The sequence below is a fragment of the Orycteropus afer genome, unplaced genomic scaffold (assembly GCF_000298275.1).
Source record: "Orycteropus afer afer isolate SDZICR_OR568_19922 unplaced genomic scaffold, OryAfe1.0 scaffold00005, whole genome shotgun sequence".
Classification (NCBI taxonomy): Eukaryota; Metazoa; Chordata; class Mammalia; order Tubulidentata; family Orycteropodidae; genus Orycteropus; species Orycteropus afer.
The window spans coordinates 22,636,994-22,652,167 of NW_006921592.1; the positions used below are offsets into that span (position 1 = coordinate 22,636,994).

The following is a 15,174-nucleotide window of genomic DNA, read 5'->3' on the forward strand; positions in this document are numbered from 1 at the left end:
GAACTGCTGTATGGAAAGTGAATTTGCTCTGTAAATCTTCACCCAAATCACAATAAATAATTTAAAAAAACCAGCTTTGTTTGTTGGTAACTTCAGTTTACTAAAATGAAAGAACACTTAGGAATCCACACTTCACACATACAGGCAAGGAATGCAAGCTAGCTACTATCATATCTCACTTCCAACACACAAAACCTACACTGCAAAACCCACAAATGAAGTTCCCAGACAGCTATAGCGCTGTTTTGTTTTAAATCAGTTTTATCAGATTACTGAGAGGGAAGTGGTTTAGCAAATAAGGTAACTAAAGCACTGAAATTTTTAGTAAAAATTAGAAATAGAGAATTCCTTAAAAGCATGAGTTGACATTACTTTTTGAAATAGATGTAAAACTGCTGCTTCAAGCAAAAATAATTGGTAGGTTCCCTTTGAGAAGTTTTAGCATCTTAAAAACTTTCTAGGAAAGAAGATAAACAGATGATCTTTTGTAATATAAACAAACAAAAACTTATCCAATAATCTATCATTTAGTTATAAAAGCAGTCTCTGGAGTCAATTTGACAGGGTTTAAATTTTTACCAAGGTCACTTACTGCCTGTGTGACCTTTGGCACCATACTTCCCCTCTGTGCCTCAGTTTCTTCATCTGCAAAATAGGGATAATACAGTACCAACTTCATTCAGTTGCTGTGCGTAAATCAAACAATGCCTAGCACAGAGTGAGCAGTCTGTGTTTTTCCTACTACTGTTATCACCATTACTTCACCCTATACAAAACAAAGTACCCAGAAAAAGTTTGTTAAATATTCACCATCTTGAACAACTTCTTCATCAGAATCTCCTTTTGTCTTTGTATATTCTAAAGTATAAGAAAGGCCATTGCAACCCCTGGTTCGAACACCAACTTTCACACCTACCTGAAAAAGAATTGTAAATATATACTTAATTTTACAGTATTGCAGATTAAACAATTTATATTACTAAAAAACATTTAATGTTCTCATAAGCATTTTAAAAAGTATGATAAACATTAAATTTCTGGTTATAAAATGTCTCGGCTGGAGGTAACAACAGAATGGAGAATAAACATTTTTAAAAATGCTCACTACTGTAAGAGTAGGTGCTCTGGTGGCATAGTGCCTAAGGCACTTGACTGCTAACCAGCAGGCTGGTGGTTCAAATCCACCAGCTACTCCTCGGAAGGAAGGTTGGGCAATCTACTTCTGTAGTGATATTGCCTCAGAAACCCAAGGAGGGGTCGCTATGAGTTGGGGCCAACTCGACGGCACATTAACAACAACAACAACATGGCCCTTAGACACCCTTCAGACCTGGAAATGAACCCACCCTGGGGATCATCTTTCAACCAAACAAAAGACAGACCTATAAAGTGAAGAATAATACCTGTGAGGAATGTAATCATCAGAATAATCAACCACAAAGACCAAAAGGGACCAAAAGAGCAGCATTCCCCCAAGAACAAAGCTCAGAAGGCAGGAAAGATGGATGAATGGAAACGGAGAACCCAGGGAAGAAGTGGGAAGTGTGCTATTATATGGAGAGGATTGCAACTAATGTCACCAAAGAAAAAAATGCATAAATCATTGGATGGAAAACTAATTTGCTTTATAAACTTGCACCCAAACTACACATACACACAAAAAGAATATTAAATTTTTTGATTTTACTGTTGTACAAACATCATTATAACAGTAATGGGAATCCAAAAAGAATAAAAAGATAATTAATATATACGAATAAAACAATACAGGGTGAGGGGAGACTATAATCACCACTACGCTAAGGCATTTGGCTGCTAACCAAAAGGTCAAAAGGTTGGTGGTTTAAGCCCACTAGCAGCTCTGTGGAAGAAAGGTCAGACAGTCGGCTTCCGTAGAGATTTACAGCCTTGGAAACCCAATGGGGATTGCTGTGAGTTGGAATCAACTTGATGGCAGAGAGTCTGGTTTTTGGAAAACAGCATATATCTTTTTTCATGTTTTCTTATAGTCCTTACTATATATTAATCTGAACATAATTTTTATTTACAGCAGAAATATTATTCCCTGCTTTGGAAACTGATGACCTATAGCATTCAGAGCAATCTCTTCTGCCCTTATACAATAAAGAGAAAGAACTTGGTTTCACTTGCCTTCAGAGTGATTGCTTAGAGTATCTGTGAGGGAATGTCACTTATTTAGCATGATAAATAATAAGCTGTCTAGTTGAAATTGTGGGGCACACTCCTAAGTATTTGTTCAACCTAGTTTTCACCTTTGTAAACAGAAAACCTAATAGCCAGCAGTAAGTCCAGATACTAGGAATGGATGAGGACATTTCGATTTAATTTGAAATAACGTTTACAGAGGCAGCTCCCAGGTGAAGAGGAGAACTGAGTGACTCAAAAAGCACAAGAAAACCCAGCTTCAGGTAACTGCAGCCAACACTTCCTGAGGTGTAATTTATGACACAAGCAATTCCTTTTTCAAATAAACATGCCTCAAAATCTAAGCAGCTATATTCTTATTTAATTTGGTCAATTTATACTTTAGCCATTACTCCATCTGTACTGAGTTGGAATACTGATATCCTTTCTCAGCAAAGAGGGACTGGAATTCCTGTTCTATCATAATGTAGGTTGTATAAATGAACTTAAAACCACTTAATAGCCTAATTACTAAACACTGTTAGTCTGATTACCTGACGTAATATATATGCACTCAAGGCAGTCAGGACCCCTGGTTGCATACTGGTTAAAACATTTAGCTGCCAACCAAAAGGCTGGCAGTTTAAGTCCACCAATCACTTCGTGGGAGAAAGATGAGGCCGTTTGCTTCCATAAAGATTTAGAGCCTTGGAAACTACGAGGCAGTTCTACTCTGCTCTATAGGTCGCTATGGGACAGAACTGACTTGATGGCACTGGGTTTTTTGGTTTCCAGAGGTAATTAACAATGTATGAAAATTCCAATCATCCCCACACCCATTAGGAGCATCTTACACATAGTGGATACATGCTTCCAGATTCACAACAATGTGCCTGGAGCACTGGGGCCACTGATAAATGACGTCTGTGGCAGCACTGAATGGACCTTGGAAGGACCTTAAAGATGGGAGATTGGTTAAACAAATCAAACCTACTCAGTGGAACATACTATATATGCAGCCCCAACAAAGAGTGAGCCACCTTTATGAAATACCATGGGATGATATTCAAGATCTATTACTAGGGATAAAAAGCTAAGTATGTTCTAAAATGAGTGGGAAGAGAGAACTCACACAGAAGCATGGGGTTATTCTTGGTTGTCACAACTAGGGGAGAGGGTGCTACTGCTATCTAGAGGGTAGAGGCCAGAGATGCTGATAAACATCCACCCCCAACAAGGAATTTTTGGGCCCAAAATGTCCCCAGTGCCGAGGCTGAGAAGCCCTGGTCTGGGCACATAAAATGGACAGAGTGTTTTTGGAAGGATATTGGGAGATTGCCACATAGATGGAAGAATAAGGAGGAAGTGCCTGATGAGAACTTTACCTTGACTATCTTTTTTTTTTACTATTTGAATGTTTAAAAGTCATCAGCACACATTACTTTTTAAGGTAAAATCCCCTAATTAATGAAAGCATGCAATTTATTCCAAAGCAAATTCATTCTGAAAATACAACTTTAGTTTTTCACTAAGTATTTGTCTGATTTGTTTTACTTACATGTTCAGGCTTATCTTTAAGAAGTTGTTTTATCTTGTGTACTGCTGAAGGTGTCTGAAAAAAGAACACATTATTAAATTGTTGGCTACAAAAATCTGCATTCTTCTAAATCTTCTATTTCTTAGTCTGTAAGACTATTCAAAGGAGCTCTGGTGGTACAGTAGTAAAGGCATTTGGCTGCTAACCGAAAGGTCAGTGGTTCGAACCCACTAGCCACTCTGTGGGAGAAAGATGAGGTAGTCTGCTTCCATAAAGATTTACAGCTTTGGAAACCCAATGGGCGTCACTATGAGTCAGAGTCAACTCAATGGCAGAGAATTTGGTTTTGGAAGGCTATTCAAGCTGAGCTTTAGCAAATCCATGTGACAGATTTATGTTCCATTCTTGCCAGAGAAACTTACAGGTTTTATGAACAAACACAAGAACTCTATTCAAATCACCTTCTTATTTTTAAAACATCTCACAGCAATACTCTTTTAATCTCGCTCTGCCAGGGCCATGTTCCCCTCTGCCTAATCTCTATGGTAGTATTTATTTAGGAGCCCTGGTAGCATAGTGCCTAAGACACTCAAATGCTAACCAGAAGGCTGGAAGTTCAAACCCACCAGCCACTCCTCAGAAGGAAGGTTGGTCACTCTACTTCTGTAGTGATAGTGCCTCGGAAACCCAAGGAGGGGTCACTATGAGTCAGGTCTGACTTGATGGCACATAACAATACCACCACTAACTACTTCCATCACAAGGGTAATTTTTTTTTTTTCTCCTGCAACATCTATTTTGTTCGTCTACTATATGCCCAGCAACATACAATATAACACATATAAGTATACTGCCTGGTACACAGAAGGTACTTAAATAATCAGTGAATGAATATAGTACCTTATTGGGTATATCAGGTTCTTCCTGTTGATTATTATTTAAAGTAAATGCTTAAAAATATCTAGATGAACAGAACTAAGTTAGTCAACAATAGAAACAGGAACAGAGTGTTTCAGGGCTTACCAACCCTACTTTACTGGGAAAGAGCCTGTTAAGACCAGCCTTTGTTTGCACTCTGGGTCCACTTCCTAGAAGTGTCCCAACGGCAGTCCCATTACTTGCCTTACTCCAGCCCCGTTTGTAATCAGGTAACAGCAGTTCCTCCTCAGGATTCTTGTGAGGATTAAATAAGCAGATTTATGAGAAGCATTTAGGACAGTTCCAGGCATGAAGGGCTCAGTATACAACAGCTGTTACTACAGAGCTAAATCACAGAAAGATCATGTCCTTCCTACTTTGATTAACTCCTTCAGCTGGCAATGGCATGATGGTCCTCCTGCTTCCTGTAGGGGCATTTCACAGGTTTGCCAAATCCCAAAGTCTGGAGATTACAAACCATTACTTGATAATAGATGTAGCCAGAACTCAAGCCTGTGCTGAGGGAACAGACCCAGGGGATGGCACAGAGTGTGTGCTCCCGTCCCGCTTGGGGGTGGACCCTTGAACAGATGATGTTTAAACGGTGTAGACCCCATTTAGAAGTGTCATGAAACCAATTTAGGAGGTCTAGACTAGCTTATTAAAAAAAAAAAAAAAGTAGAAAACAATGTATTACATTTTAAAAAGGCGCTCTGTTAGTCAAACATTTATTTTTTATTGCTCTATGGTGAGTATGTATGTTTATTTACTGCCTATTGTGTGTCACTGTTAAAAAAAAAAAAAAGTTTAAAAAATTGGTAAGTGCAGGTGTCTCTAAAGATCTTTTCCCGTGATTCTTTCAAAACAGGAGTCAAACAGCCTGACCACACAGGGAAGGAAGAAATGCTGAAGATCAGCATTATGACCCCCTTTTTTCAAAATGACACAATATCAACCTCAAATAACTGTGGAAATATAAGAAAGTTGTTTTATAAGGTGCTCATTTACCCTTTCAAATGATTGCAGTGAAGTTTTTACTAAACCTTAGGTTTCTTATCTCCCATTTAGAAATTTTCCTGGTCACATTTTCTATGTGAGTGCTAAATAGATTAATTCAATGCCTGTCAAACGAAAAAGACTTCTGATAAGCTAAAAATAGGCAAAACCAGGGGAAAATATTTGCTGGAACAAAAATCCACTGCACAGTCTTGGTGTGATGCTGGCGAGGGCAGAGAGCAGATGGGGACTCTGTAACGGCCTAGCCAACAGCCGGGGCAGCACCGGGATCGGCAACACCGCAGCCTCTAGAGGAAAGAGCTCCTCAGCGAGGTGGGGCCCACTTTCACTATCTCCAGCATGTTTTTATTGTTTACATGATGAGAAAAGGCACTACAGAGTCTCAGTAACTGCTTCACAGCAGCATTCTTTTAGGTTATCCAGTAAGTTTCTTGTTCCTTACAGCAGTAACTTTGCATCCTCAATAGTGTATTTCCTTAAATAGCTCAAGGGAGTTTTCATTTTTTTGCTATGTTAAAAAAAAAAAAAAAAACCTGGAAACAAACTTTTACTTTAGTTAATTAAATCAACTCCATGATTACATATATTGAAAATGGGTCAACAACTACAACCTATTTTAATTTCATTATAAGCCTGGCATTTTAATGTTTACAATGTGGTAAAATAGCAGGCAGTGAAAAAGCTGTAGTATTGTTTTCTGTCTTTAAGAGTCATTGCTGGCATTAAAGTGTTTTTTCAAACCTTATCTTTTCCTACTGTTGTATATATACACACATTTACATACATTAATATTTGTAATCACAGAGTATACATACACAATTTTGTAGCCTACCTTTGAAAAATGTACCATGTCACATTCCTCATTTGATACATAGCAATAAACACACATTTACCGCTTATTAAGTGCTGTCTAGGTGCTTAATAAGGAGTTCTGGTAGCATAGTGGCTAAGACATTTGATGCTAACCAGAAGGCTGGCAGTTCAAACCCACCAGCCACTTCTCAGAAGGAAGACTGGGCAATCTACTTCCATAGTGATACTGCCCCGGAAACCCAAAGAGGGGTCACTATGAGTTGGATTCAACTCCATGGCATTAAGTTCTTTTTTTTTTCTTTTGGTTTAAGTGCTTAATACAGAAACAGCCCTGATGGCGGAAAGGCTAAGCACTCTGCCACTAACCAAAAGGTTGCTGGTTTGAGCCCACTCAGTGGCTCTGCTAGAGAAAGACAAAGCAAACTGTTCCTGTTAAGATTAAAGCCAAGAAACCCCTATGGAACAGTTCTACCCTGTCGCACAGTGTTGCAATGAGCTGAAATCTCCTCCACGGCATCAAGCGAATGACACCCAACAACAACAGGTGCTTAATGGTTTATAAGCATCTTTTTATTCTTAAAACCTGTAATTTAGATATTAAAGATTAAGTAATCTGCACACAGAACTAGTATATGAAAAAACAAAGAGTCGTGACTCCAAAGTCTATATATTTTTCAAAATCATTATTTACAGTAACTACCTAATACCTCACCAGTAGGATCTATTCTAATTTACTTAACCATTCTCTTGTTGTTAGACATTTAGTGATGCAACCAGCCAAGTGTTCAACTATCATCAGGAAAGTTGGCAGTTCAAACCCACCTGGAGGCACCTCAGGAGGCAGGCTGGCCATCTGCTTCTGAAAGGTCACAGACCTGAAAACCCTATGGAACAGCTCTACTCTGTAACACATGGGGTTCTGATGAGTCAGAATCGACTAGACCACAACTAATAGCAATAAGAACATTCCCTCAGGTCCCTGGGTGGCCCAAACGGCTCACATTCAACTACTAACATAAAGACTGGTGGTTTGAAACAACACAGCAATGCTGAAGAAGAAAGGCCTAATAATCTGCTTCCATAAAGATTATTGTTGTTGTTGTTATGTGCTGTCGAGTTGGCCCTGACTCAAAGCGACCCCTCCTTGGGTTTCTGAGGTAGTATCACTATGGAAGTAGAAGATTACTGCTAAGAAAACCCTACAGAGCAGTTCTACTCTTTAACATAAGGGATTGCTATGAATTGGAACTAACTCAACACAATTCCTTTAAATTTCCTTCTTAGACAAAGCTAGTGCTTGGTGACATACTTCTGGTGACTGTTCCAAAGGACTTCTAGTGCTGGTCCTTCTATGAATTAACAGGCCATTAATGAGCCTCAGTGTATTTTAAATCTTATTAATAAGCATTTCCTAGCCTTTTCTCAAGCAGGTTCCCCAAGACAGTTAAGTCCTACTGCCTCAAGAAATCCACTGTATATCTAACAAATTAACTTCTCTCCTGTCTATCAGAATAATACTGGCCTATGTACCATCCTGGTGGCACAGTGCCTAAGGCATTTGACTGCTAACCAGAAGGCTGGAGGTTCAAACCCACCAGCCACTCCTCAGAAGGAAGATAGGGCAATCTACTTCTGTAGTGATACTGCCTCGGAAACACAAGGAGGGGTTGCTATGAGTTGGGATCGACTGGACAGCACTGAGTTTGTGTTTATGTACCATCCTTAGGAGGATTAAAAATGTCGCTCTATTTTCTGTAGGGCTCAATTCTCCCATAGGACTCTGACTGAGAAAGGCTGCCTTACAGGGATAAAGAATAAACATTAAAACACAACTGCTACCTTACAAAAATTATTAACACATGAAAATGTTAAAGAACAACTGGTACATAGTGATGCAAACTATAAATCAAATTCAGAAAAGGAGTAGAGTAGGAATTAATTTTGGTAAGAAAATGAAACAAGTATATGCCTGTGAGAAACCATGTGTGAGGGATCTGAAAGGAGAATGTGCAAGGTGTAGGGCCTAAGGCATCTGACTGCTAACCAGAAGGCTGGCAGTTCAAACCCACCAGCCACTTCACGGAAGGAAGGTTGGGCAATCTACTTCCGCAGTGCTACCACCTCAGAAACCCAAGGAGGGGTCGCTATGAGTCAGATCCAACTCGATGGCAGCGAGTTGGTTTTTTTAAAAAATATGTCTGGCTTGAAATAGCTTCTGTATTGGGGGACAGGAGCAACTCTACTTACAGAAAACTTGTTCCTTAAGTCCATTTGTAGTCCAAAGTGATACTCTAAAAATTATTAGGGCTAACATATAAAATGAAGGAGACTGGTGGCACAATGGTTAAGTGCTCAGCTACTAACTGAAAAGTTGGCAGAGTTTGAACCCACCCAGCAGATCCTTGGTAGAAAGACTTGATGGTCTGATTTTGGAAAGATTATGGCCCTGAAAACCCTATTGAACAGTACTGCTGTCAATGGGAGCTCTGTGAATTGCAGTCAATTCAATGGCACCTGTTCTGGTTACCTCGTGCCACTCTGACAGAAATATACCACAAATGGGATGGTCTTAACAAACAGGAGTTTATTCTTACAATTTGGAGGCTTTAAAATCCAAGTTCCAAGTGCCAAGCTCTAGGGACTGGGTGAAAGCCCCTCAACCTTGGGGTCCAGCTCTGCCTCCTGCTCCCGGCCCACTGGAGCTAGAGGCGTTTCTTCACTCAGACAGCTGCTGGCTGCTGAGGCTGAGAAGCCCCAAGGTTGACAAATAAAAAGGCACAGTCCCGATGTTACCAAACCACATGGCAGGCCATTAACTTAAGTCCATCATAAGTTCCAAGGTCGGCAGAGTATAGCAGGCTGCTGAGCAACGACACAGCTACGTGCAGGGTCCAAGAGTGCCATAGGCTAGAGACCATTCTCCAAACTTCTCCTTATGTACAGGAAGCAGACCACATACCCAAAGGCAGTTAGCTACTCAGCTGCTCCCAGGAGATTCCACCATGGAGTTGATTACCAGTCTCATCATGAGGAATAACTACCACCAGCTGCCCAGCCACTCAACCAGGCCTAGCCAAGTTGACACACAAACTGAACTGCCACAGCACCTAACAACAATGTATGGAATATATACTTCAGGAAAGAACTGTAAATGTCAGCAATATTATTTGACTCTTGCTCATATTTACTCAAAGAAAATTTCTTTTTTTTCTTGGAAATAAATTCACACTAACGGTTGCTTTATGCATAGCTGAGGGTACATCCCTTCTTCTAAATTAGGGTTGCACTAATTCTAACTTGTACAACCACGGTATCTCTTTAATGGAAATAAAGTCTCTGCCAGCATCAGGGCAGCATGAAATCTTTGGGTTCTTCAAGCACATTTACTCTGGTGCCTATAAAATCAATTCCACCTGTCAGTTCCTGGGTATATAGGAAAATGTGGGGAAGAAAAAAGGGGCAATGCTCTCTTATGTTCTCTGCAGGTGTCCAAGGGTATTGTGATATGGTGGGTGGGAGTCTGAAAGCCTTCAACCAGGGAACTGTCCCTTATGTACATAAATGTTTCATAGGCAGCCTGTCCCTATTCTAAGCCCTTCTTTCAAGGAAACCACCAGTCTTAAGATGGACTAACATCCAGTTAATTCAAGATAATTTGATGTTGACAACACTGAATCATTTTTCCATTTCATCAATTACTTTTCCTCTTGCTGCCCTCTGGTAGGTTGACTGCACAGATCCAGCACTTCTCAAATGTTGCCACATGTCCAATTCCTGATGTCAAAATTTACAATGTATCACCCCAATTGCAAAGATAACATTTATCTTTTCTTACCAGTTTTATTGAATTACCTCTGTTTCATCTTATCCGTCGCCTCTCATTAGCCCTTTCATCACCTCACTGCTTCTGAATATAAAAGAACATGCTGTGGTAAAAATGTTTGCAAAACATTTGAAAACTAATCACAAATGGCATATATACCATAGTGTCTTGAGATGAAGGAACATACGTCTAGGACTAAAACGGACACAAGCCCTGTTAGTGGAAAGCAGTGCTAATGTTTCTTTTCCTCTGGCACCAGCTTGTAAGAAAGATCAGGAGGAAAGGAGCTTCTAAAGTCTATCATGTTGCAAGTCAACTGGAACAGATGAGTCAAGCAACAAGGAGCTCTGATGAACCAAGGACTAATATGATAAAGCAGTGGTTTTTGCAGAATTAGCCTAATGAGTGGTCATGTGTAGTGAGCCAGAAGTGAGCAAGCTGGTTCTGAGACGGTGAGATGTGTTATTACCCTCAGGACAGGAGGGCAGGAACTATTTCTAGGTCTTGATAAATGTCTGCTGAATGAGTAGGAATGAAGAGGAAGAGAATAATTCAAGGCATGTTAAAGGAACAGGTAACACGTTAATGGTGACCAAGAAAGTCTCCTCCTGACTCTTTTTGGCTTAACCACTACCAATGGTAGAATTCTTTTGAATGAGCTTGCCGGTACAGAAAAAGTTAAGAGAATACAGTACTGTATCATCAGTGTCTCTTTAAGGTCCTAAAACATTTACCCATTATAAAAACAAATTCTCCCACCTGAACATGAATTTCTTCTAGTTTGCTACAATTAATTTTCTGTCAAAACACCATTTATGGCATTAGACTGAATGGACTCCATGGTTCAATTTAAATAATCTATTCTCCCAGATTTAGGTGCTGAATGCTTGCACAAAGCCTCCTTCTTAACTAAGTGCGTGTGTGAACAATGCTGAGGCGATGGCTTTCCTATGAAATCAATCTCTTTCAAAATTACTAATACAACCAACGATTTAGGGATATGATGGGTCCTCCTGGGTTGATGAAAATGTTTTGAAACTAAGGAAAAGTGATAGTCGTACCACATTATAAATGTACTAAATGCCACTGAGCTGTACACTTTAAAGTGGTTGATTTCATATTATATGAATTATACCTCAATTAAAAAAATCTTGCAAATACAATTCAAGGGGATACTGTTTGCACGGTAAATTCGTGCCCCAGGTGTGTCCGACTTTTCACCCTGTAAACACTGTAAATTCCCTCAGTGGGGCAATCTTTATCCTTCTTTGTCCTCTGTAGGTGCATACCACAGCCTAGGACTGCAGGGAGGCAGTCCCACAAAGCATTACACGACAGCAGGAAGTAACCCTTTGTGCACAGCAAGGGGGAAGGGCTCTGCTATGGCTGTGCACTAAGACTCTCCCCGCACTCACTAAGTTGTCACGCGACAAGCTTCACCCCTCCCCGAGCACCGGAAGGGGCTGTTGTTGTAAATCCAGGAACAGGTTCCACACGGGCAGAGTAGAACCGCTCTGTAGTATTTTCAAGGCTTTGACCTTCCGAAAGCAGACCCACAGGAATGTCTTCCAAGAGCCTCTTGATTGGCTCGTTAGTATTGTTGTTAGGTGTCGTCCAGTCCTCTCCGACTCACAGCGACCCTATGCACAGCAGAACGAAACTGCCCGGTCTGTACATAGAGCGCTTAACCCAGTGAGGAATCCTAATAAGATTCATCGAGGTATCTGTGGTACTTAGCACACTCAAGGTCTGAACAACATCGGACATCAAGCAACAATAGTCCAGCAAAAGCCTGAAGGTGCAAGGCTTTAGGGGATGTTTCCTGGTTCTAATTAAGGACGCAGGCCACACAGCACCCGCCCCGGGAATACGAACACCGTCCCTCCCCCGCCCCCCCACGTGGCCTGGAGCGCGGCGCCCGCACAGCCCCCTGGGAGACGTAGTTCTCACTGCGCCCCGGTGCTTTATCTTTCCCACAAGGGAGCCGAAAAAGAAAAAGCCGAGATACGGTGCCTGCGGAGCGGGACCCGACGCCCCGGCGCTCGTCAAAGTCCGCGCTTTCTGCGTCCCCACTCCCCGTCTCCGTGACCTCTCCTCGCAGGGGGTGGAGGTGAACAAACGTCACGGGCCCGGCCGCGCATCCTGCGCACTCACCAGGGTGAGAGCGGCCCGGGTGGGCTGCAGCTTCCTCTTGCTCACAGCCCGGACAGTGGCTCGGACTAAAGAAGCCGACATCTTCGCTGGCCCGGATGCCTCGGGCCGGAGCTCCGACCGTTCACCCTCTCTCCATGGACACGGCGCGCGTACTGACGCCACAAGCTCCGGCGCCCAGCGCCCAGGCTCCGCCCCGTGCCTGCCCACCTCCGCACCGCCCACCGCCGCCATTGGTTGGGCCACACAAGTGACTGGCGGTGAGGTATCTTCCGCGGCTGGTGAGCTCAGGGGCCTAGAGTACTCTTGTCTTGCCGGTATCACTACGGAAGTAGATTGCCCAATTTTCCTTCCCAGGAGTGGTGGGTTTGAACCCAGTCTTCTGGTTAGCAGTCACATGCTTTAGGCATAATGCCATCAGAGCTCCATTTTGTTTGTTTTGTTTTGAGGAGGTTCTGCCGACGTCAGAGAGAGTGGTTGGGGGTCGCAGAGTGACCTTCATAAGTAGTGTCATCCTTGGTATCATCCCCCCACGAGACCATACAGAATCTCTTGTAATATTATTATTTTAAAACATAGAATACATGTTATATGACTTTTAAATTGTATAACTGTAGTATTTTTTAGACTATATGTATTTGTTAGTCCCACGGAGTCTGCTCCGACATTGGGACCCTGTGTACAACAGAATGAAACACTGACATCCTCACAGTCGCTGCTGTGTTTGAGCTCATTGCTGCAGTCACGTTGTCAATCCATCTCGTTGAGGGTCTACCTTTTTTTGCCACTGATCTTCTGCTTTGTTAGGCATGATGTCCTTCTCCGCGAACTGATACTTCAGATAAGCTGTCCGAAGGACGTGAGAGAAAAGTCTTGCCAGCCTTGCTTCTAGGGAACATTCTGGCTATACTTTTTCCAGGACATATTCGTTCTTTCTTCTGGCTGTCCATGGACACTCAATATTCTTCACAAACATCAAAATTACAAGGTATCAATTTTTCAGTCTTCTTACTCATTGTCCACCTTTTGCATGCGTATGTTGTTGTTGTTATGTGCAGTCCAGTCAGCCCCGACTCATAGCGACCCCTCCTTGGTTTCCGAGGCAGTTATCACTACGGAAGTAGGATTGCCCAACCTTCCTTCCGAGGAGTGGCTGGTGGGTTTGAACCGCCAGCTGTCTGGTTAGCAGGCAAGTGTCTTAGCCACTATGCTACCAGAGCTCCCGTATGAGGCTATTGAAAATACCATTGCTTGGTCAGGCGCATTTTAGTCCTCAAGGTGGACATCTTAGCTTTTCAACACTTTAAAGAGCTCTGGTAACATAGTGCCTAAAGCACTTGACTACTAACCAGAAGGCTGGCGGTTCAAACTCACCAGCCACTCCTTGGAAGGAAGGTTGGGCAATCTACTTCCATAGTGATACTGCCTCGGAAACCCAAGGAGGGGTCGCTATGAGTCAGTCTGACTCGATGGCACATAACAACAACAGTAAAATGAAATCCTTGACAATTTCAATCTTTTCTCTGTTTATCATGGTGTTGCTTATGGTCCAGTTATGAGGATTTTTGTTTTTTTTATATTGAAGTATAATCCATACTGAAAGCTGTAGTCTTTGATCAGCAAATGCTGCAACTCCTCTTCACTTTCAGAAACCAAGGTTGTGTCTTCTACATATTGCAGGTTGTTAATGAGCCTTCCTCCAATCCTGATGCCACATTCTTCTTCATATAGTCCACCTTCTAAGATTATTTGCTCAGCATACAGATCAAATAAATATGGTGGAAGGATACAGCCCTGATGCACATCATTCCTGATTTTTAAACCATTCAGTATCCCTTTGTCTGAAAAGCTGCCTCTTGTCTATGTACAGGTTCCTAATGAGTAAAATTAAGTGGAATGCCTTTGCATAGTCAAGAAAACACAGCTAAACATCTTTCTGGTGTTCTCTTCTTTCAGCCAATATCAGCAATAATATCCTTCATTCAGTGTCTTCTTTTAAATCCAGCTTGAATTTCTAGCAGTTCCCTGTCACATGCTGCCACAACCATTTTCAAATTATCTTAAGCAAAACTACTTGTGTGTGATATAAATGTTACTGTTCAACAATTGCTGCGTTCTGTTGAATCACCTTTTTTGGGAATGGGCACATACATGCATCTCTTCTAGTCAGTTGTCCAGGTGGCTGTCTTCCAAATTTCTTAGCATGGACAACTGAGTGCTTCCAGCATTGCATCCATTTCTTGAAACATCTCAATTGGTTATATGAATACTTACAAGAAAATTGTTTTGTAAGATCTTTCTACATTGAATTACAACACTATTAGTTAACAACATTATTATTAACTGAGTAAAAGCTTTTTTTAATTTTTGTCTTTTCCTTTAATTACTACTTTATTCTCAAAAAAGTTATTGATATAGGTTCACAAATACTAATTACTAAAATATTGTAGCTAAAACACCAGAAAATTTGATAAAAATCATTGACTATAAAAACAATGGCAGCAATGAAAACAGCGCATGCTTGTAGGGTGGGGAGATTAAACCACACTTGGAAGCTTTATTGTCATTGGGTAATAATGACAGTTCTGATCAGATTGCATTAGAAGTTTCAAAAAAATAAATTATCATACATAGAGTTTTAGCTTTATAGGTATATTGATGCATGCAAGCTAGGCTTCTAAAAATATTTTTGTTGTTATAACTAAAGATAGGGATACTTTTATAATAAATACTAAGTTCCTGCTGAAGCATTGCACAAAAATTGTACAGT

The 15,174-nt window shown here is 41.2% G+C and overlaps 1 protein-coding gene across 1 annotated transcript in view; it reads right to left on the minus strand.

Moving 5' to 3' along the window:
- ISCA1 (iron-sulfur cluster assembly 1) overlaps nt 1-12,488 on the minus strand; it is a 14,542-nt gene extending 2,054 nt beyond the window's left edge. The window contains exons 1-3 of the mRNA XM_007939040.2: nt 12,408-12,488; nt 3,704-3,757; nt 811-916 (exon numbers count right to left, since the gene is read on the minus strand). Of these exons, the coding sequence (XP_007937231.1) occupies nt 811-916; nt 3,704-3,757; nt 12,408-12,488 (241 nt within the window). The remainder of the gene's footprint in view (nt 1-810; nt 917-3,703; nt 3,758-12,407) is intronic.
- Between the last annotated feature and the right edge of the window lie 2,686 nt (nt 12,489-15,174).